Source organism: Hypomesus nipponensis, chromosome 5 (genome assembly GCF_054491055.1).
Source record: "Hypomesus nipponensis isolate SF chromosome 5, ASM5449105v1, whole genome shotgun sequence".
NCBI lineage: Eukaryota > Metazoa > Chordata > Actinopteri > Osmeriformes > Osmeridae > Hypomesus > Hypomesus nipponensis.
In genome coordinates, this window is record NC_140365.1 from 4,827,303 (window position 1) to 4,850,218 (window position 22,916).

At 44.2% G+C, this 22,916-nt stretch overlaps 3 protein-coding genes across 4 annotated transcripts; all 3 read right to left on the reverse strand.

Annotated features, from left to right (window-relative positions):
• Positions 1–35: 35 nt before the first annotated feature.
• On the reverse strand, positions 36–6,045 carry LOC146287990 (calpain-5-like). Its single transcript, XM_084697576.1, has 12 exons — positions 5,914–6,045; positions 4,518–5,439; positions 4,040–4,232; positions 3,353–3,484; positions 2,985–3,193; positions 2,705–2,894; positions 2,424–2,596; positions 2,235–2,312; positions 1,853–2,048; positions 1,510–1,632; positions 908–1,110; positions 36–661 (listed from the first exon to the last, which is right to left on the reverse strand). The coding sequence occupies exons 3-12, from the start codon at positions 4,202–4,204 to the stop codon at positions 631–633; spliced, it is 1,500 nt and encodes a 499-aa protein (XP_084553702.1). The 5' UTR covers positions 4,205–4,232; positions 4,518–5,439; positions 5,914–6,045; the 3' UTR covers positions 36–630.
• Positions 6,046–6,189: 144 nt separating this feature from the next.
• Positions 6,190–12,389, reverse strand: LOC146287991 (calpain-5-like). Its single transcript, XM_084697575.1, has 11 exons — positions 12,285–12,389; positions 11,634–11,835; positions 10,847–10,978; positions 10,493–10,701; positions 10,213–10,402; positions 9,932–10,104; positions 9,743–9,820; positions 9,361–9,556; positions 9,063–9,185; positions 8,461–8,666; positions 6,190–8,254 (listed from the first exon to the last, which is right to left on the reverse strand). Exons 2-11 carry the CDS (start codon positions 11,796–11,798, stop codon positions 8,224–8,226), a joined length of 1,503 nt encoding a protein of 500 aa, XP_084553701.1. The 5' UTR covers positions 11,799–11,835; positions 12,285–12,389; the 3' UTR covers positions 6,190–8,223.
• Positions 12,390–13,685: 1,296 nt separating this feature from the next.
• On the reverse strand, positions 13,686–20,285 carry LOC146287992 (calpain-5-like). 2 transcript variants are annotated; one of them, XM_084698774.1, is made up of 14 exons: positions 20,017–20,285; positions 19,045–19,080; positions 17,932–18,122; positions 17,653–17,784; positions 17,200–17,408; positions 16,917–17,109; positions 16,624–16,814; positions 16,416–16,493; positions 16,106–16,301; positions 15,808–15,930; positions 15,129–15,331; positions 14,706–14,827; positions 14,350–14,486; positions 13,686–14,251 (listed from the first exon to the last, which is right to left on the reverse strand). In XM_084698774.1, exons 3-14 carry the CDS (start codon positions 18,094–18,096, stop codon positions 14,069–14,071), a joined length of 1,932 nt encoding a protein of 643 aa, XP_084554900.1. In that variant the 5' UTR covers positions 18,097–18,122; positions 19,045–19,080; positions 20,017–20,285; the 3' UTR covers positions 13,686–14,068. The 2 variants fall into 2 exon arrangements, with proteins under 2 accessions (XP_084554900.1, XP_084554901.1); XM_084698775.1 differs by lacking the exon at positions 19,045–19,080.
• Between the last annotated feature and the right edge of the window lie 2,631 nt (positions 20,286–22,916).

Consider the following 22,916-nt stretch of genomic DNA (forward strand, 5'->3'; position numbering starts at 1 on the left):
AAGACTTTTATTCAAATAATGACAAAAAACATGACGATAATCCGAACATTGTCAGTTCATTTAATAAGTATTTACAGCCGGGGTAAAAAAGTAGTTAAAAGGTATGTATCACTGCTTTGTAAACTCCTCCCACCGACCTACGTGTGATGAGGAACCCGAAGACACAACCTTACTACAGAGATGAGCTGCTCTACATACTGACAGAAGGGGGAGGAGTTTCACACAGGTCACATGTCAGATTGGGTGTTCACGTCTGTTAAGACAGAGCCTCAGGGAGAGTGTTAGTGTCCCAAGGATCCCACTGAGTAAAGGTTTTTGACACAATGAAAATAAATCAATCATCACTTGGGTGAGAAAGGCAATCATTCTTGAGTACACTTAGCAGACACCAAAAAAGCTCTATCAGAATTAAATTGTGGATATAATAAAAGCTAATAATAACATGACACAATAATGATTCGATTATCGGGGTAGTAAAATGTCAAACTGATGCGAAACCCAAAGCCAATCCTGAAGAGACTCAGAAATGTCATAGTATAACCACGGAGAGCAAGAGAAAACTTAGCAGACAGCTGATCATCTACAGTTTAGAACACAATCCAGTTCCAAACGTTCTTGGTGTTGAGTGTTCTAATTCCTCACAACAGGCTCCAGCAGCTCTCTGAGAGAGAGAGAGAGAGAGAGAGAGAGAGAGAGAGAGAGAGAGAGAGAGAGAGAGAGAGAGAGAGAGAGAGAGAGACAGAGAGAGAGAGAGAGAGATATGAGGGGGGGATATAAACAAATACGGACAGGGAGAATAATGTCAGCCAATCTCATTGCAAGAGGCCCACAATAAACAATGTCGGCCTTTGGGTGAACCTTTGAGAGTAATGAATAAATGGGAGCTGGCTGTAAAAGACTGTAGTACCTGCACCCTGACTCTGTGTCAGTGAAAACACGTAGCATGAAGTCTCCCAGTTTCTCTGGCTTGAAGGTGGAGGGGATGATGATGTAACGACCCTTGGGCAGCATCCACCTCCTGAACACGGTACGAGCTTTGATGAACTCTGACCCGTCCACGTTTTCCTCGGGGGTGAAGTGATGTATGCGATGTTTTCTGTTGCGTTCCACCTTAAAACGAACACAAACAGTAATGTGATTCAATCACATAAATCTTTGAAATAGATATGCAAACTATGGTGTTTGTTTAGCTCTAATCACATCCAAAATATATCAAGTTCAATTAGTGTTCTTATTGAAATGGCCATTCTTGTTCCAGTAAGGTCTGGATCTTTGTGTAAACACCCAAAAGATTTGGCCAAATTCTTTGACTGAGGGGGAAAGCCAAGTATGGAGCCCAAAGGAGTCCATAAAAGAATCTGACCTTAGAGTGACCAGACAGTGACCTTGGTGTGACGCCCCCGCCCCAGACAAACACCCTGTCTGTAGACGCCTCGCTGGCCAAGCCTTCCTCCCAGTCCTGCTGCTGTCCAGTACAGTTCCACAGTCTCTGCTGTCCCCCTGACCCACCTTGAGGATGGTAAAGCCGATGGTGAGGTTCTCTCCTTGGCCGATCATCCTGTGGATCTTCATGTCTCTCTGCTGCAGGGAGATCCGGACCTTAGCCATCTGCTCGGTCACGTCCAACTTGTACTGCAACAAGAGAACAAAGACATGTCTACCATGAAGCACCGTGGGCAACGTCACCACCAACATGCTAGCATGACGTCTAATGTGAACACAGCTCTTGTAAAGACTTTCTCTTGAAAAGTCTTGTGACTCGGGAGTTAAACTGGCTAATCTATGGCAGCTCTCTTGTGTCCACATATCTGACTGTCACGTGAGCTGGTGATGGTGTGGGCGGGGCTAGTACCTGTGGGTTCTGCAGGAAGGTCTGTTTGTTCTTTATGGAGCCACCACATCGATTCTTCAATGGTTCCACGTGTTTGGTCCAGCTACCAAAATGCACCACCTCGTTCCATGTCTTGTTGATGCCGTCCAGGGAGGTGTTGATGACGTGACATACGTCTGCGAACGTGAAGTACTTACACCAGTCAGCGAACGACATCCTACCAACACACACAAAACGTACAAATGATTAATGCCACATTTACTCACACATTAGAAAAGCATTAGAACATCATTGTAGAGATGTGTCGACGGACTTTACGATTGAGATATTAACAGCTGTGTCCTTAATTCCTCAACCAAAAATTCCAAACATCCCCAAATGACAAAGTTCTTTTGACACTCACCAAAACTCCCCATCATCCTGTACAGTGATGCCAAGCTTGTTTCTCTCCACACTTCCAACATTCTTCCATTCTGCTGAGCTAAACAGAAAGGTTGGAGTGGAGGGTTTGACTGGGAAGGATACTAAAGGAGAATGGAGAATGTGTAGCCTACATTTCAGACGCAGATGCCGTCCTGCTCCTCATCCTCACCTGTCGCTCCAGGCTCCGTTCCACTCGGTCCTGCCCCAGGGGTTTCTCATGCGTATCAGGGGAATGGCCTGCCCCTCTTTTTCCAAATGCACCTTCTTCATCGCGGTCACTGCGTAGGCATGACCCTTCACCAGCCCACAAGACATCCCCGCTTCAATTTCATCACTTTCTGCCTAGTGGAGAGACAAGCACAGAAAACTGTCTGAGGAGCTGTTTCCCTACCTGGATGACTCAGTCCATGATTTGGGTTGACTTGAAGAGAGCTCTGAGATTCAAAGAACCGATATGGAGCTAGTGATGATCCCATCCCGGTTGTAGACTCTCAGCAGGTCCCCGAACAGTTTATCCTGCTTTTTCTTGTCGCTGTGGAAGTCTGTCTCCAGATCGATGGTCTCCGCCACGGCTCCGCTGAAGTCCACCACGGCGTCCGCCGTGTTGCCTCCGTCCAGAGACTCATAGCAGCCAGACAGTCTGCGTTCAGAGAGGTCAGAGGTCATGAAGGGATACAGGAAGGTCACTCGACACAGCTGAGATGTTTACACTGTATACTGTCACACTAACTTGGCATAGGCCTTCTCCAGAAGGGCACTCCAGAACTCGTTTTTGACATTGGAGTGGCAGTAGATGAGTTTTCCATTGATGGTGGGCAGTCGGTCATCCACCACCACATCCGTCCACTCACCAAACACCCAGAACTGGAAGTGGAAGATGCCAGCATAGCGCTCTGGGTGTCTGGGATCCCACTCCTGCTCCTTCCAGTCAGGAATCACCTGCAACACAGTGATGAAGCAAAGAAATTGCTTAGAAAAAAAAATCTAATATCCTTGCTGACACCTGTGCTAAGGTGAATTATCTTCAGCAGGTCCACTTGTCACCCTCATCTAAGGCTCAGGCAGGATGGAGGGACATGAGCAGAAAGACAAACTCACCTTTGGCCAGAGGTCTGGCTTCAGAGCCAAGCAGGAACAGGCCGCCACAAACCAGCAGTTACCCAGTTGTCCCTGGTTCAGGTCATGGGAGCTGATGCCCTCCACAAACAGGTGTGGATCATCGCTGATCTCCTGCAAAGGAGGAAGAGGAATTTCAAGAGGGAAAGATGGATTCAGTTTGATTGAAAACAATGTGTTTTGTTACGTAATGCCTTGTCAGACTCTTCTTTGTTCCTTCAGACTAATGTCAATCTTTGAACCGTGGGTAAATACATTCAGCATCACCTGGACGTTTTTCACAAGTGATCAACTATTCAACATGGGTTCTACTAAAAACCTTGAGGCCCTCTGGAAATGCCATTCATTGTGCAATGGAACACAGTGATTCTTCCTCATGATTTCTAAGAATCCACCCATGACTCATGCAGCACAGTGTTAAGGCCAAACCTCAGGTATTCACCTTTGTAACACTCCTACGCACTACATGAATACACCATTAAAACAAATCAAACCGAAGGCCGAAACGTCATCCCTGCATCCGTTGACTGTGGAGCGTACACCTTAGATCTTGTTTACATGACGCAATACTTAAAAATTCTCTTTGTAAACTTAAATTGAAAGAACTTGGGTGAAACCCAAGAAATAGGGAGTGAGGATGAGGACAGAAAAAGGTTTGGTGTGTCTCACCCGAGGTCTCTTCCACACAACATCACCCCGAGGTGGTTTCTTGTAGAACAGAGACGCATTCGTGACAGGAAAATCTGGGTCCTCAAACAGCTTCTTGTTGTCGAGGCAGTCCTTCTTTAGGTGGGAGTAATGCTGTTTTTTATAGTGAGTAGCCGGGGAGGTCATATTTTCTCTCTCACAGAAACTGAGAAGACTGTAAGACAGAAATTCAGAGAAGTGTCACAGTGGCTACATATCACATTTTACATCATAAAAATTGCATATATATTTCCAGACTACATGACATGAATATTTTTTTAATCCTAGAGGAGAAAAAACTGATTGAAAAAATACATATAAAAATAAACAGACTATGGACAAGTTATATTAAATAATATTTACTTCTTTCCACTCTGTCACACTGTGCTATAAATACAATAATTTGTCATAAAATCTTTACAAAGCAAAGTCAAAGTAGAGGTAGAAATGTGGACTGTACCTGACTGGTAGTGTTGTGGATCTGCTGCTTTCTGAGAGTGTCTGAGAGGAGGAGGATCTTCTTACTCTTCAATAATGTTCAGAAGTTTATCGTGTGTGTGATAATCTTGGGAGCAAATCTATTCCTAGTATTGAAGTTGTCGTCCGACCGGTTATTTTGGTTTTTGATTTAGATCAACAAATTTTATCTGGTTGTAATGTACTTCTCTATACTTTTCATAGGCATCCAGTATAGCTTTGACTACTCACCGAAGTAACCAATCTTTGAACCGTGGGTAAATACATTCAGCATCACCTGCACGTTTTTCAAAAGTGATCAACTATTGAAATATGGGTTCAACTAAAAACCTTGAGGCCCTCTGGCAATGGTATTCATTGTACAATGGAACACAGTGATTCTTCCTCATGATTTCTAAGAATCCACCCATGACTCATGCAGCACAGAGTCAAGGCCAAACCTCAGATAATCACCTTTGTAACACTCCTATGCACTACATGGCCATTAAAACAAAACAAACAAAGGGTGAAACGTCATCCCGCCATCAGTTGACTGTGGAGCGTACACCATAGATCTTGTTTGCATGGATGACTTAACGTAATACTTAAAAAATGATCTTTGTAAAATTGAATTGAAAGAACTTGGGCACTAAAGGTAAATCCCAAGAGTTAGAGAGTGAAGGATCAGGACAGAAAAAGGTTTGGTGTGTCTCACCCGAGGTCTCTTCCACACAACATCACCCCGAGGTGGTTTCTAGTAGAACAGAGACTCGTGACAGGTATTCGTGACAGGAAAATCTGGGTCCTCAAACAGCTTCTTGTTGTCTAGGCAGTCCTTCTTTAGGTGGGAGTAATGCTGTTTTTTATAGTGAGTAGCCGGGGAGGTCATTTTTTATCTCTCACAGAAACTTCGCAAACTGAGAAGACTGTAAGACAGAAATTCAAATAAGTGTCACAGTGGCTACATTTCACATCACAAAAATTGGATACATATTTCCAGACTACATGACATAAATAGAGTAGTCTGGGAGGTCATTTTTTCTCTCTCACAGAAACCTCTTGAAACCGCAAACTGAGCTGAAAGGACAACATGAGGTTTTCAGACAGAAATTTAGATATGTTTCAGCGAGGCTACTTATCACATTTCACATAAAAAAATTGCCAAAGATATTTCCAGACTACATGACAGAAATCATTTTTTATCCTTGGCACAACAAACTGATTGCGTATATATACAGTATAAACAGACTATGGACAAGTTATATTAAAAAATATTTGAGGAAGAGAGAAGGCTTACTTCTTTCCACTCTGTCACACTGTACTATACAAGACCTTGTTATGAATTTGTCAAAAAACTTTACAAAGAAAAATCTAAGTAGAGGTAGAAATGTGGACTGTACCTGACTGGTAGTGTTGTGGGTCTGCTGCCTTCTGAGTGTGTGTGAGAGGGAGGATCTTCTTACTCTTCAATAATGTTCAGAAGTTTATCATATGTGCGATTATCTTCGGAGCAAATCTTTTCCTCGTATTGAAGATGTCTAAAGCCACCTACTTGCCTTGACCTGTTTTCTCCTAAAGACCTGCAGCCAGTAGCTTCACACCTTTTTTCATGGACATCATATGGTCTTTTTTTTGTGATGAGGCAGTTTTCCAAGCACAACAGAGTGACTAATGAATGTAGAGAAGCTTCTTTATTATTATTTGTATGTGCTTATCACAAACTTAAAGCACACATTTCAGTTTCCAATAACCTTTAAAGGGCATATTACCATTGTCATAATAAAAAAAAACACCCAAAAAATGTATTTACGGTAAGTACATGAGCTTGGTATCGGTGCATCTCTAGGAGACATCATCCAAAACATCGTTGTCTTTTGATCGGATGAGAAAAAAGCTAAAATAATAGCCATAAACATTTTAGGATGTTATCCAGATAACATGAAAGTACATTGTTGGTCGACGGCAGCAGTAGTTTTTGTCAGTTCATCCATTTAATAATATTTCGGAATAAGAAGCACCAGTATTGGAATGAGAACATTATAGTATTTATAGCCGGGTAAAAAAAAAACAGTTAAAAGGTATGTATCACTGCTCTGTAAACTCCTTCCACCTACGTGTGATGAGGAAACCAAAGAAACAACTAGAGCCTGTTTAAGGAGAGCCTTGCTATTCCCTATTTTGTTGCAGTTCCACCAGAGTTCCACTGGGAGTGATCGCGGTGGAGTGCAAAATGAATGGGAGTCGATGGAGCTAAACGGCTAAATTTGTCTCTTTCGCCTGATTGTCCTTGAGAAATATCAGATTTTATTGTAGTTTTTGCATTTTCAACATGGATTACAGGTCAAAAGTTGAATGAACGAGCACTTATGTCCTTTCAATTTCTTACAGGGTAAGTCGTTGTTGCCCATAACACGCTAGCATTCTGCCAAAGAATGCTGATTGGTTAGTGAAGGACTGACTACGACCAGAGATACCGCTTGATGGCATCCGAAGCAGAACCAGAATGTCAGAGCATTAACAACATTTGCAAGAACATTATCAAGCCAAAACTCTTTTTAGCATGTGTATTGACAGGGAGAGCCTAACCTGTCAGTTGTGTTGTCGATGCCTCGAGAGAAAAGTGGAAGTAACCAGAACTTGCCGTCAAGCAGTAGCTCTAGTCGTACGATGTTTATGACGTCAATGACATTTTCAAAGGCTTAAAAAAAAGGCTACTTCTAGCAACCAGCATTGTGTAATTTTTTTTCTCCTCACCTTTCGAATTCAGAATTCGAATTACTAAACAAAAAATATTATCCTGAGAAAAGTGGATTTTGAGGGGTATAGTTCCATAGACCTCCATTCATTCTGCACTCGCTCGTTAGCGCCCTCACATGGAACTGCAACCAGTTCATAACCCGGAAGATTCCCGAGAGTGACAGTTCTCCCCATAGACATATTAGACGTTCTCTGGCATTACTGCCTGAAGTTAGCCAAAGGAAGCTACGAAGAAAAGAAGCCACTAGGGGACGCTGTGTGCTCACACACTCTTGGAACTTGAATAGTTATTCAAGTATAAATCATATTTTTACATCTGTGTAACCTTGCTAAAATAACACATTTAGTGCTGTAACGTTCATAGGTGCTGTAAATAACACACATTATTACCATCATAGGAGTATTGTCGATTACAGTATGACCAATATAATAATCGTGGGAGATAAGAATCACTGTTATTGTAATTACCCAAAATAATAATCCTGCCTGCTTTGCATTTGCCTTAATGATCTTTGATGTGTGCCTAAATGATTATGTGTTGTTTGAAGAATTTATTGATGTTTTATGCCACCTTCTCTCTTATAAATAATTAGGACTTTCATTTTGACAAGGTAAAAGGTATCGCAGATTTAGTGTAGTGTTAGTTTTGTTACAGACGGAAAAAAGCAAAAATGATAGCCATAAACAATATCGGCTACGATGTAATTCAGATAACATGAAAGTGCATTGTACAAACCGAATAATCAGAATTAAATAGTGGATATAATAAAAGCTATAATAACATGACACAATAATGATTACATTATCGGGGTAATAACATTTTGAACTGATGCTAAACCCAAAGCAAATCCTGAAGAGACTCAGAAATGTCATAGTCCCACAGAGAGCAAGAGAAAACAGCTGATCATTTTAGAACACAATTCAGTTCCAAACGTTCTTTGATGTTGAGTGGTCTATTTCCTTTTAACAGGCTCCAGAAGCTCTCTGAGAGAGAGAGAGAGAGAGAGAGAGAGAGAGAGAGAGAGAGAGAGAGAGAGAGAGAGAGAGAGATGAGGGGGGGAAATAAACAAGTACAGACAGGGAGAGTAATGTCAACCTAATTGAAAGAGGCCCACAATGAACAATGTAGGCCTTTGTGTGAACCTTGGAATAATGAATACATGGGAGCTGGCTGTTAAAGAATGTAGTACCTGCATCTTGACTCTGTGTCAGTGAAAACACGTAGCATGAAGTCTCCCAGTTTCTCTGGCTCGAATGTGGAGGGGATGATGATGTAACGACCCTTGGGTAGCATCCACCTCCTGAACACGGTACGATCTTCGAAGAACTCTGACATGTGCATGTTTTCTTTGGGGGTGAAGTGATAAAGTAAGCGATCTTTCCTGTAGTATTCCACCTTAAAAAGAACACAAACAGTAATGTGATTAAATCACCCGAGCAAAGTAAATCTTTGAGATAGATTGGGGTTTGTCTAGCTTTCTCAGATCCAAAATATATCAAGTGTGATTAGTCTTCTTATTGAAATGGCCATTCTTGTTCCAGTAAGGTCTGGATCTTTGTATAAACACCCACTGATGGATCTGCTGTTTGTCCGACAGGAGAAAAGTGAGATTCCGATGATTTGGCCAAATTCTTTGACTGAGGGGGAAAGCCAAGTATGGAGCTCCCTAAAATGAATCTGACCTTGGAGTGACGCCCGCCGCCCCAGACAAACACCCCGTCTGCAGCCTCGCTGGCCAAGCCTTCCTCCCAGTCCTGCTGCTGTTCAGTCTCTGCTGTCCCCCTGACCCACCTTGAGGATGGTAAAGCCGATGTGGAGGTTCTCTCCTTGACCGATCATCCTGTGGATCTTCATGTCTCTCTGCTGCAGGGAGACTAAGACCTCGTCTATCTTCTTGGTCACGTCAAACACATACTGCAGCAAGAGAAGAAAGTCATGTCTACCATGAAGCACTGTGGACAGCACTGCTAACAACATGCTACCATGACGTCAAATATATACACAGTCTTGGTCAGGAGTTAAGCAGGCCTGGAATGACAGCTCTCATGTGTGTATATTAGAACCCCAGTAGTGTGGGACTGGCTGGTACCTGTGGGTTCTGCAGGAAGGTCTGTTTGTTATTTATGCAGCCACCACATCTATTCTTCAATGGCTCCACGTGTTTGGTCCAGCTACCAAAATGCACCACCTCGTTCCATGTCTTGTTGATGCCGTCCAGGGAGGTGTTGATGACGTGACACACGTCTGCAAATGTGAAGTACTTACACCAGTCAGCGAACGACATCCTACCAACACACACAAAACGTACAAATGATTAATGCCACATTTACTCACACATTAGAAAAGCATTAGAACATCATCGTAGAGATGTGTCAACGGACTTTACGGTTGAAATATTAACAGCTGTGTCCTTAATTCCTCAACCAAAAATTCAAAATATCCCCAAATGACAAAGTTCTTTTGACACTCACCAAAACTCCCCATCATCCTGTACAGTGGTGCCAAGCTTGTTTCTCTCCACACTTCCAACATTCTTCCATTCTGCTGAGCTAAACAGAAAGGTTGGAGTGGAGGGTTTGACTGGGAAGGATTCTAAAGGAGAATGGAGAATGTGTAGCCTACATTTCAGACGCAGATGCCGTCCTGCTCCTCATCCTCACCTGTCGCTCCAGGCTCCGTTCCACTCGGTCCTGCCCCAGGGGTTTCTCATGCGTATCAGGGGAATGGCCTGCCCCTCTTTTTCCAAATGCACCTTTTTCATCGCGGTCACTGCGTAGGCATGACCCTTCACCAGCCCACAAGGCATCTTCGCTTCAATTTCATCACTTTCTGCCTAGTGGAGAGACAAGCACAGAAAACTGTCAGAGGGGCTGTTTCCCTACCTGGATGACTCAGTCCATGATTTGGGTTGACTTGAAGAGAGCTCTGAGATTCAAAGAACCTCTATGGAGCTACAGATGATTCCGTCCCTGTCGTAAACTTTCAGCAGGTCCTCAAACTGTTTCTCCTGCATTTTCTGGTCGCTGTTGAAGTCTGTCTCCAGATCGATGGTCTCCGCCACGTCTCCGCTGAAGTCCACCACGGCGTCCGCCGTGTTGCCTCCGTCCAGAGACTCATAGCAGCCAGACAGTCTGCGTTCAGAGAGGTCAGAGGTCATGAAGGGATACAGGAAGGTCACTCGACACAGCTGAGATGTTTACACTGTATACTGTCACACTAACTTGGCATAGGCCTTCTCCAGAAGGGCACTCCAGAACTCGTTTTTGACATTGGAGTGGCAGTAGATAAGTTTTCCATTGATGGTGGGCAGTCGGTCATCCACCACCACATCCGTCCACTCACCAAACACCCAGAACTGGAAGTGGAAGATGCCAGCATAGCGCTCTGGGTGTCTGGGATCCCACTCCTGCTCCTTCCAGTCAGGAATCACCTGCAACACAGTGATGGATAGAATTTTTTTAATAATATAATTGCTGACACCTGTGTTAAGGTGAATTATCTTCAGCAGGTCCACTTGTCACCCTCATCTAAGGCTCAGGCAGGATGGAGGGACATGAGCAGAAAGACAAACTCACCTTTGGCCAGAGGTCTGGCTTCAGAGCCAAGCAGGAACAGGCCGCCACAAACCAGCAGTTACCCAGTTGTCCCTGGTTCAGGTCATGGGAGCTGATGCCCTCCACAAACAGGTGTGGATCATTGCTTATCTCCTGCAAAGGAGGAAGAGGAATTTCAAGAGGGAAAGATGGATTCAGTTTGATTAGAAAAATGAGTTCTGTTACGTAATGCCAAATTGGTGCCAAAGGGAAGAACCATAACAGCATGCAGTTAAACAAGTTACAATTAAACAACATTGGATTCAAAAAGTGCAGGTGTGTACCTGTAGAAGAACAATCAACAGTAAAATATTTCACAGCGAGTACATTACATACATTCAGTATCACCTGGACTTTTATCAGGAGTGATCAACCATTGAAAGAATGGTAGCAAATTCTACTGAAAACCTTAAGGGCTCTGGCATTGCTCTTCATTGTGCAATGGAACACAGTGATTCTTCCTCATGATGTCTAAGAATCCACCCATGACTCATGCAGCACAGAGTCAAGGCCAAACCTCAGATAATCACCTTTGTAACACTACTATGCACTACATGGCCATTAAAACAAAAGAAACAAAGGCTGAAACATCATCCGAGCAACAGTTGACTGTGGAGCGTACACCATAGATCTTGTTTGCACGGATGGCTTGACGCAATCGTTTAAAATTCTCTTTGTTAAATTGAATTGAAAGAACTTGGGCGCTACCAGTGAATCCCAAGAATTAGGGAGTGAGGAGGAGGACAGAAAAAGGTTTGGTGTGTCTCACCCGAGGTCTCCTCCACACAACACAACCATGGGGTGGATTCTTGTAGAACAGAGATGCATTCGTGACAGGAAAATCTGGGTCCTCAAACAGCTTCTTGTTGTCTAGGCAGTCCTTCTTTAGGTGGGAGTAATCTTGATTTTTATAGCGAGTAGCCGGGGAGGTCATTTTTTCTCTCTCACAGAAACTTCGCAAACTGAGAAGACTGTAAGACAGAAATTCAGATAAGTGTCACAGTGGATACATATCACATTTTACATCAATTTTTTTTAATACATATTTCCAGACTACATGACATAAATAGAGTAGTCGGGGAGGTCATTTTTTCTCTCTCCCAGAAACCTCTTGAAATCGCAAACAGACAGAAAGTCCTATGTCAGAATGGCCACATTTCACATAAAAAAAAATTGCATACATATATCCAGACTACATGACAGAAATCATTTTTTATCCTAGAGGACAACAAACTGATTGGAAAATAAAATACAATATATATAAACAGACTATGTAAAAGTTATATTAAAGAATATTTTGAGGAAGACAGAAGGCTTACTTCTTTCCACTCTGTCACACTGTTGTACAAGACCTTGTTATGAATCTGTCAAAAACTTCTACGAAGAAAAGCCAAAGTAGAGGTAAAAATGTGGACTGTACCTGACTGGTAGTGTTGTGGATCTGCTGCCTTCTGAGAGTGTGTGAGAGGAGGATCTTCTTACTCTTCAATAATGTTCAGAAATCTATCATGTGTGTGATTGTCTTGGGGGCAAATCTTTTCCTAGTATTGAAGATGTCGTCCAACAGGTTTATGATTTAGTTCAACAAATTTGATCTGATTGCTATGTATTTCTCCATACTTTAATAGGCATCCAGTAGAGCTTTGTCTACTCACCTGAGTAAATGAATTGTGTAAAGTCAGAGATTTTTTTTAAACTCCTTTCAGTTCCACTATCAGTATGAACAGCTTCAAAATATGGGGTTTCAGTTTGGACAGTTACGCCCCAGATGCATGTTGTTACTCGGGGGTTGGGAGGTTGGGATCCTTTCATGGAGGCATGATGCACTAAGATAAAGTCTCAAACTAATAAAAAATGTCCAGACTAACTTCTTCAGAAAAGCTATCTCTCACAGTAACATAGGTCTGTGTCAGTCTCCCAAAAACCTCAGAGAGGACATGCCAGGTCCCCACAGTGTGGTCTGAGGTGTTCAAACATCATCCAGCAGTTCAGGTGTCCTCGTGTGCCACCCCCCCCCCCCTCCCCCTCCCGAAACAACATCTAGCTTCACTTGTCACTCTTCCTAGCGAGTGTGCAAATTACGTTTTTTTTTTTTACCTAATCAATGTTCGATACATCGATACATTTATATGTCGTTCTTACCTGTAATCGTATTACAATATATTTACCATATTCATTCAACAACAGGTTGGCGATGCGCAGAAATGTGTACTTTATGGCAGGGAATATGACACACGCACGAGGGTGAGGTTCATCTGAATCAGAACAAGCTTTAATCGCCACGCGAGTTCACACAAACAAGGAATTTACTGCGACAAGAAGGTGCATACAATAAATATATACGGATCTTAACTATAAAACTTTAAGATAATTTCATCCAAGTAGCTCCTCCAGGTAAAGGTCACTGTGACCAACAGCTCAAGACACAGCTTGCACATGACCCAATCAGTCAGGCCTGGTACTGACCATCGCAGCAGTCTCCCTCAGCGTTCCATTCCTGCCTGTTCGCCAAGGACTTAGCAGCAAAATAAGCCATAAAGAACTTCAGCCACTAGAGGGCGCAGGTACACACACACACTCTAGGAACTTGAATTGTAATTCAACAGCAACACACTCTCCTTCCCATGGACACCTTTAACTTTAATGCTATATTAAGGAAGTATAAATCACGTTTTTACATCTGTGTAACCTTTCTAAAATAACACATTTAGTGCTGTAACGTTCATACATGTGCTGTGAATAAGACACATTATTACCATCATAGGATTATTGTCGTTTACAGTATGATCTATTTATTAGTGCTTGGAGACAAGGATCACTGTTATGGTAATAAGGACATTTTATTGCATATTGGACATTCAAAAAGTGATGACTGTGAGGAATTTAAAGCAAATTTCCTTCTAACACATCAGGTTTTTTCACATATCCCAGGAGCGTATACATCATTCAAAACATTTTTGTATTTTATCAGATATATAAAAAAAAAAAGCAAAACTAAAAGCCATACACAGTATACAATGTAATCCAAATAGCATGAAGGTACATCGTTGGTCGCCAGCAACAGTAGTCTTTGTGGTTATATGTTGTTTTCGGTGGTCAGGCTGGTAGATTTCCATATCGTCGTGATGACCTACTATCTATGTGTTGTTGTTGGTTTCAAGAGCTGTGCAAGTGACTTCATGGTCACCTGACCACGGTGGGAGGTCACAGATCAGTGAGCTTGGAGGAGGTGGCTATACGCAGGCTGATGGAGCCAGGCATCTCGTCTGCCATCTTCCGGCCCCTTTTCCTCAGCTGGATCTTCTGCGGTGCGGTGGAGTCGGTTACCGAGCCTGTCAGAACCACCTGGCCCATGAACTGGTCCTGCACAGCATTGCTGTTCCACACCTGGACAGGGACATGAACAGGCGACAGTGTGACGACAGCTGCCATAGACTCTACTTTTTGACTGAGTTTTGAACTAACGCTTAAATGCGGCATCTCACCTCCACAGTGACTGGCTTCCTGGGGGTCTTCCTGTAGAAGATGGCGCTGGTCTTGAACTTGGGCTCCAGGGTGTCCTTCTGAACTGTGGACTGCACTGAGGAGCCCTCACAGGAGATGACCAGATAGGGGTCTGCACCTGTAGTGTACAAGTTGTCGGGTGGCCGTGGAAGCAAAAAGATAGATTTCTGTGACACAAGGGCACTGGCACATAGATCATTTATCCGTCACATAGATAATTTATCTGTGGTTGACCATTATGTTTAGTTTGTTAGAAAGGTTGTTTAGTGGGTTGGATAATTGATAACTATAATTCTGATGAACAGACAGTCTGTCAGTCTTTCAGTCAGTCTCCTACCTCCTGTGCTGTCCTGGTTCTCCAGCCCCTCAGCTTTGTGGATGTAGACATGGGACACAGCCTGAGGGTAGCCCAGGAACGGACTCCAGCACTTCACCTTTGGCTTGTCCTCCGTCAGCTCTCTGTAAGGGCCGGGTGAGAGGGGATGAGGAGGCATGGGTAAGTGGGGTGAGGAGGCATGGGTGAGGGGGGTTGAGGGTGAGGAGGCATGGGTGAGGGGGTGAGAGGGTTGTGGTGGGGGGGTAAGATGGCCGGGGTGGGGAAGTGAGGCGATGGGGATAGGCATGAAAGAGGGACGAAACAAGTACAAATAGGGAGGGTAAAGTCACAGGCCCACAACACACATGCATCACTGCTCGAACAATGGAAAGATGAGTGGACTTGGCGGTAAAACACACTGCTGTGTCCCCTCAGCTCTGGTACCTGCATCCGGAATCTGTGTCGGTGAAAACACGCAGCATGTACTCTCCCAGTGTCTCTGGCTTGAAGGTGGAGGGGATGATGATGTAACGACCCTTGGGCAGCATGCACCTCCTGAACACGGTACGAGCGTTGATGAATGCTGACGTGTCCATGATCTGCTGGGTGATGATGTCATGCATGCGGTACTTCCTGTTGAGTTCCACCTATAAATCAAACAAAGTGAAACGTTTTTGTTTAGAACATTAAATCATGCTTGAGCAATGTACCTTGTCCTTGACAATTACTTTGGAGTTTATGGTGTTTGTTCAGCTTGTTGACGTCAAATTTTAATCAAATTATTTGTGTTCTTGTTGAAATGATTATTCTTGTCCCTGAAGTGAACTGTAAGGTCTATTCCTTTGAGTAAACACCCACTGACTGATCTGTTGTTTGTCCAACAGGAGAAAAGTGAGATTCCAATGATTTGGCCAAATTCTTTGACTGAGGGGGAAAGCCAAGTATGGAGCCCAAAGGACTCCATAAAATAATCTGACCTTAGAGTGACCAGACAGTGACCTTGGAGTGACGCCCCCGCCCCAGACAAACACCCTGTCTGTAGACGCCTCGCTGGCCAAGCCTTCCTCCCAGTCCTGCTGCTGTCCAGTACAGTTCCACAGTCTCTGCTGTCCCCCTGACCCACCTGGAGGATGGCAAAGCCGATGGTGAGGTTCTCTCCTTGGCCGATCATCCTGTGGATCTTCATGTCTCTCTGCTGCAGGGAGACCAAGACCTCGTCTATCTCCTTGGTCACGTCAAACACATACTGCAGCAAGAGAAGAAAGTCATGTCTACCATGAAGCACTGTGGACAGCACTGCTAACAACATGCTACCATGACGTCAAATATATACACAGTCTTGGTCAGGAGTTAAGCAGGCCTGGAATGGCAGCTCTCATGTGTGTAGATTAGAACCCCAGTAGTGTGGGACTGGCTGGTACCTGTGGGTTCTGCAGGAAGGTCTGTTTGTGGTTCATGCAGCCACCACATCGATTCTTCAATGGCTCCGCGTGTCTGGTCCAGCTGCCTAAATGCACCACCTCGTTCCACGTCTTGTCGATGCTGATTATCGAAGTGTTTATGAGGCGACACACGTCTGTCTCTGAGAAATACTTACACCAGTCGGCGAACAACATCCTACAAACACACACACATACACACACATACACAAATGATTAATGACACGTTCCCGCCGCACACCAGAAACACATTAACACTTAATAATTGAATTCAAGTTCTGTTGACACTCACCAAAACTCCCCATCATCCTTCACAGTGATGCCGAGCGTATTTCTCTCCGTGCTGCCAACCTTCTCCCATTCTGCTGAGCTACACAGAGAAAAGATGGGGAAGATGGAGTGGAAAAAGACACGGAAAGGTCTTCCGACATGGCACTGATGTCTAAATGTTTCCAACTCTGAGCAGAGAGGAGGAACGCTGTCGTGCTCCATGTCCTCACCTGTCGCTCCAGGCTCCGTTCCACTCGGTCTTCCCCCAGGGGTTTCTCATGCGGATCAGGGGCATGGTCTCGTTCTTGAAGTAAGCCCGAAGCCCTTCGCCCAAACGTACCCTCTTCACCGCTGTGACTGAGTAGGCGTGACCCTTCACCAGCCCGCAGGCCATCCGCGTCTCAATTTCATGACGCGCCGCCTGACCGCGAGGACAACAAACGGTTAGTCAGGCTGCGCTCTCGCTCGCTGGACAACCCGCACGGTGCAGGTCCACTTGGGAAAGCTCTGGGATTCAACCAACCCGTATGGAGCAGCTGATGATCCCGTCCCTGTCGTAGACTTTCAGCAGGTCCTCAAACAGTTTCTCCTGCTTCTCCTTGTCGCTGTGGAACGCCCCTGTCTCCAGATCGATGGTCTCCGCCACGGCTCCGCTGAAGTCCACCACGGCGTCCGCCGTGTTGCCTCCGTCCAGAGACTCATAGCAGCCAGACAGTCTGCGTTCAGAGAGGTCAGAGGTCATGAAGGGATACAGGAAGGTCACTCGACACAGCTGAGATGTTTACACTGTATACTGTCACACTAACTTGGCATAGGCCTTCTCCAGAAGGGCACTCCAGAACTCGTTTTTGACATTGGAGTGGCAGTAGATGAGTTCTCCATTGATGGTGGGCAGTCGGTCATCCACCACCACATCCGTCCACTCACCAAACACCCAGAACTGGAAGTGGAAGATGCCAGCATAGCGCTCTGGGTGTCTGGGATCCCACTCCTGCTCCTTCCAGTCAGGAATCACCTGCAACACAGTGATAGGCCAGTTATGGGAAATATGATGACAATGTATGACATTGCTTTTCTCTGAGCTGGGGTCATTCTTGAAGGGAACTAATGAATCAGTTAGTAAAAGGACTGTGGAACCACATTCTGTAAGTTTACATCTACTTTTAAGTTTGAACTGGATGAAGTAACCTATAAGCAGACCTACATCTCATCCTGTCCAACTCAGAGAGGATGGAGGAACGTGACAAAGACAGACTCACCTTCTGCCAGAGGTCTGGCTTCAGAGCCAAGCAGGAACAGGCCGCCACAAACCAGCAGTTACCCACAACTCCCTGGTTCAGGTCGTGGGAGCTGATGCCCTCCACAAACAAGTGAGGATCATCGCTGATCTCCTGGAAAGGGGGAAGGGTGACTTTTTGTTCATACTTTATGAGTATCGTGTTCTTTTCTCTTTGTAAAAGTGGATTGTGTTTCCTGGTGAGTCAGAGTGAAGAGTGAGATGGATGAGGACTGAAAATTAAATATTTGACGTGTCTCACCCCAGGCCTCTTCCACTCCACTCTGCCAGGAGGTGGTTTGCTGAAGAACAGAGACGCATTCGTGACTGGAAACTCTGGGTCCTCAAACAGCCTCTTGCTGTCCAGACAGTCTTTCTTTAGGTGGGAGTAGTGCTGGTTTTTGTATTGCGTAACTGAGGAGAACATCTTTTGGACCCAGTCAACTCTTCAAACTGCAAATAGACCAGAGATGAAGACACCAGGTTACTGGTAATTCAGATACAGATTCAGATGATAATAGTATCAGAATGGTAACTTTTCAACTTTGATGGTGGATTTTAGAATACCAGTAGATCAGAATACCGCCCATAAATTCAAATGTTGGTTGTTGAAACACTTCAGTATCATTTGAGTAAAGACAGCCTCACAAACTCCCACAGGACAATAAACTGACTCAGAAATTCAAAATATCTAAATGTACTGGAGACATTAAATGGACAACTTGTCGGGAAAAGAAGCTCATGAGGCTGGTCTATAAAAAGCAAAACATGTGGTCCCTCAGGAGATTATGATATTGTAACATCAGTGACCAGTGGGACTTTTGCCCCATCACTCCAGTCTCCCGATGATCCTTAGCTATGACAAAAAGTCTGCCTGTCAGAATGCCAAGGTACTTATCCTTTTGACGTTTCCATGAAAAACACAGGCAAACTAATCTGTATCAAGGGAATTACGTTATCTGCTTCATGGAGAGTCAACAAGTTCTGAAATGTACTTTGAGAAGTTAGGGATTGTATCTTAACAGCAATGCATGTCTCAGGAAATATATTTCAGAGTAGAGCACATTTGGGCCACAGTGAGAGGCAGCTTATAATTAATATTCTCAGGAATCTGTCAGTCCATGATTGTAATCATGTTACTCATGTCACCTCGGGGGTTCAGCAACAACAGCTAACAGGAAAGCATTAATCCGATATTCCAAAATAAATGAGGAAGAGAGAATTCTCCTTTCCAGTCTGTCCCACTCTGACTACCAGACCGGTAGACATATTCGGTATCTTTGCCACACCTTGTTACACCGCACCTTGTCACAAGTTTGTCACATAGCTTTAACAAGAAAAGTCTAAATAGAAAATCGACAAATGTCGACTGTACCTGACTGCCTGTGTTGAGGAAGCCACTTCCTTCTAGCTGTGAAGAGAGTGAACAGGAGGGTATTCTTAAGCCTTTTGTACCTGCCTGCCCCTCCTCCAACATCTCCACGGCCCGGTTAAGAGGGACGTGCTTTGAGCCACGCCCATTACACAGTGAAAAGTGTGTCAAGTTGCTACTGAGCACTGTTTACAGTAGCTGACTGTGCCATGAGGTGGACACACAAAGGAATCTCAGATTTATGGACTGAAAGAGATGACGTTTTGATGTAATAGAACTAAACCGTATTCTATTCAATGAACAAACTGTATCAAGGTGTAGAGGTGTGTATGCATGTGTGTGTATGTGTGAGCGAATCCATTTGCCTGGCTGATGTGGTCAGACAGGTTTCTTTTTGGGTTTCAGGGTAGTACAAGCTTGGGCTGTTGCTGTGACATCATTTCATGTTGTTATGTGACAGTATTACTCACAGCTAATTGGAACAGTGTCATGTTTATACATAATAGCTCATAGCTTTGTCCTTGTGTGTCGTTGTGAGTTTTATTGTTTTAGATAGCCCTACAATCACTAACTCAGATGAAAACAATGTTATCTGTGGCTAGAATTTCACTGATATCATAGGGATCGACACACCTATACCTACATTTTAAAACACTTTCATTATGACCAGTCTTAAATACTGACAGTCATGGCACACTGTATGATTAGCTACACAATATGTAGACTCATTATAGTCAGTCGAGCCCCAGAGACATGTTGCTACATGGAGGCTGTGATAGAGAGCATTCCATTCTCTCTCCCTCAACAGAGGAAAGACACCCATATCCTGCTCACCATATCCTGCACACTACTTAAGTAGAGTGTCTCGATGTATAACAGATTAAGTCTAAAATAAAAACTACAACTAAATTCTCCAGCATGCTCACTCCCATAGCCATGTGTGCAGGTAATTGCATGTGGTATAGTGTTTCTTACCTGTAGGCTTCCTAAAAACCTCTGAGGATGTTCCGGTTCTTCACAGTGTTCTCTGAGGTGTTGGCTTCTGGGACTTCCCAGAATCAGCCAACTGTTTTAATTCTCGTTCCCTTCTGTTCCCTCCCTGTACGACCCCCAGCATTCCTTGTCACTCCACTTAAACAGGATTGTCCACTTTCAAAGCATTTCCATTTGAGTTTCAAATTGAGTTTCACCCAAATTGGTCTCTTCTGTGTAGACACACAGTGCATGAAACCAGTCTGACGACTGCCTGTTTGGTGCATCGGGATGTTATTCACATCCTTGGCTCTAGACTCATTCCATGGGAGTTGAGTTAGATGAGAGATATGTTATTCTGCTTTCCTCCCCAGGCTGTCAGGCTTGGTTACAGAAGGTGCAACAGGGTGCAGTCAGCCATGGGGGCACAGAGAGAGAGAGAGAGAGAGAGAGAGAGAGAGAGAGAGAGAGAGAGAGAGAGAGAGAGAGAGAGAGAGAGAGAGAGAGAGAGAGAGAGAGAGAGAGAGAGAGAGAGAGAGAGAGAGAGAGAGAGAGAGAGAGAGAGAGAGAGAGAGAGAGAGAGAGAGAGAGAGAGAGAGAGAGAGAGAGAGAGAGAGAGAGGAGGAGGGGAGGGGGAGAGGTACAATATCTGCACTTCTTTTACTCAGACAAGAGAAAGAGCTCTTTCTGTTTCGGGCAGTTCCTACTCTACTGTCTGCCAGTCTCCCAGCAGACCCCCCCCCCCCCCCCCTCAACAGTTGCAGTGCCTGTAACTACAGAGTTGGGTTGTAACTACCTGACTGAGCCTCCTTAGTTTTAATAGTTATTACCCTTTAGTAAAACACCAGTACGAGTTGTTACAAAAGTGACCTGTCTGCACTCTCCAAGTTGTTGGAGTGCTTGTTGCCACAGAGGGAGGTTGTTACCTGTCTGTTTGTTATTCTACCACAGTAACAGTAACAGAGGCTGTTAGAACACAGTTGTCCCTTCAGCATCTCCCTGGACAGAAGATGGTTCCCTGATAACAACCCAGAGATCAAACAGCTGCCCAGAGCACACACCAGAATAGAAACACATGCATGACAAGCAAAGTTTCCTCACAATTAACTAACGTTGTTGGCTTGACCCCTCCTTGTGAATGACGGGTTCATACAGAAAGAAAGATGATGAAAATGTGTTTTAGCCCATAGGGCTGGACATGTAAAACCTCATCTAGCCTTGATATTGAGCTGACCACAGATAGCTCACTGCAAAGTGAATGTGTTGAGACATGGGCACCCAATTTACATTACTTTAATACTGTAGGAATCGAATCCTTGTCTGCAGTAAGAAGACATGTTGTGAGCAGAGCTTGTACTTTGGATTCTAACTCAGACAGACCCTGTCCAGCAGCCAGTGTCCGAGCCAAGAAGCAAATGAGGGTCAAATCCAGCTGGAGTTAAAAGCATAGCCTGAAGAGATTCTCAAATGAAGAGATCAACAGGAATGTGAGGAGAGAGGTCAAAGGTTGAATATAACCCCACAAATCCAAGATGTCTTTAAGATTAGAGTATTTGTGCTGTATTATAAATTGCATCTTATAGTCTCAGAAGGTGGGTTAGTTCAGCATTCTTACTCGTAGTAGATAGTCCAGCAATTCCGGTTCCCATGATAAAGATGTGGTAGTTGCTTGAAATGGATATTCCAATACTAGGTTGATTCAGCCGGTTTCCCATAAAGGCATGACGACAGACTTGACTAACTACTCAAAAGACGTTCAAACTTCCTATGGAGTCATATGTCTGTCTTATTTCCTATCAAGTTTATACTGTTTCCCCAACATACATACTAAAGGTTGTGGCCTCCTGGTTATCCAAGCAGAGAATATTCATGATTCATATGCTGCTTGTTGTTGTTTCTCATTCACAATACATGTAAAACAAACAAACACTCTCTCTCTCTCTCTCTCTCTCTCTCTCTCTCTCTCTCTCTCTCTCTCTCTCTCTCTCTCTCTCTCTCTCTCTCTCTCTCTCTCTCTCTCTCTCTCTCTCTCTCTCTCTCTCTCTCTCTCACACTCTCGCTCTCTCTCTCTCTCTCTCTCTCTCTCTCTCTCTCTCTCTCTCTCTCTCTCTCTCTCTCCTGCTGAAGTTCTATGGGGGTTTTGTGTTCAAAGGCAACAAAGCCCTTTTGTACTGGCAGTGTGTCTCACAGAAAGGCTATTTTTAGCCTTTAGCATCAGTATCTGCCTATGGCCTTATCGTTCTCAGAGAAGAAGACAATCATGTTGATATTATATGAGAGCAGGAAACTGATTTATAACACACTTCCTGGGGTTCATGAGACCGAGCGGCATAAACTGGGGCAGCGATGGATATATACGTTTTAGTGAGACAGTCATGTTTAATATTCGGTGCCATTTTCCTTTTAAAACCACAATCTATGAAGGTCAGTGCTCCTGGCAGCCTTGCTCACAGTGCAAATGTTACACCATCTCTGTCAAGTAATTGCAGTAATTACTCAAAAGCCAGGCCCCATGATTGTGACCTTGTCATCATGACTAATGTCAAAGTCCTCTTCATGCACCAGTTGAGATTTGCTCTTATTAAGCGAGTCCACTGGAAAAACTGGCTCCCTGAAGCCAAACAAACTGACTGAGATCTCAGAGGGAATATTTCCTGGTTTAACAGGGCTGATAAGAGCGTTCCCTGCCACGAAACACTCTCAGTTCTGCCCTCGTGTCTGATGGCAGATGGAAGCCAGAGCTCAGGGTTCTCATGGCAACTCTTGCAGGATTCCTCCACTCTACTTCATACCATTACATTCCTATGGAGAAGTGCCAAATGAGTCCATGTACCCTTCATGTCATTCTCAAAGCAGCCACTAGGAGGCAGACAAGCCATGCCAAGGTGTATGTGAAGGCGTAG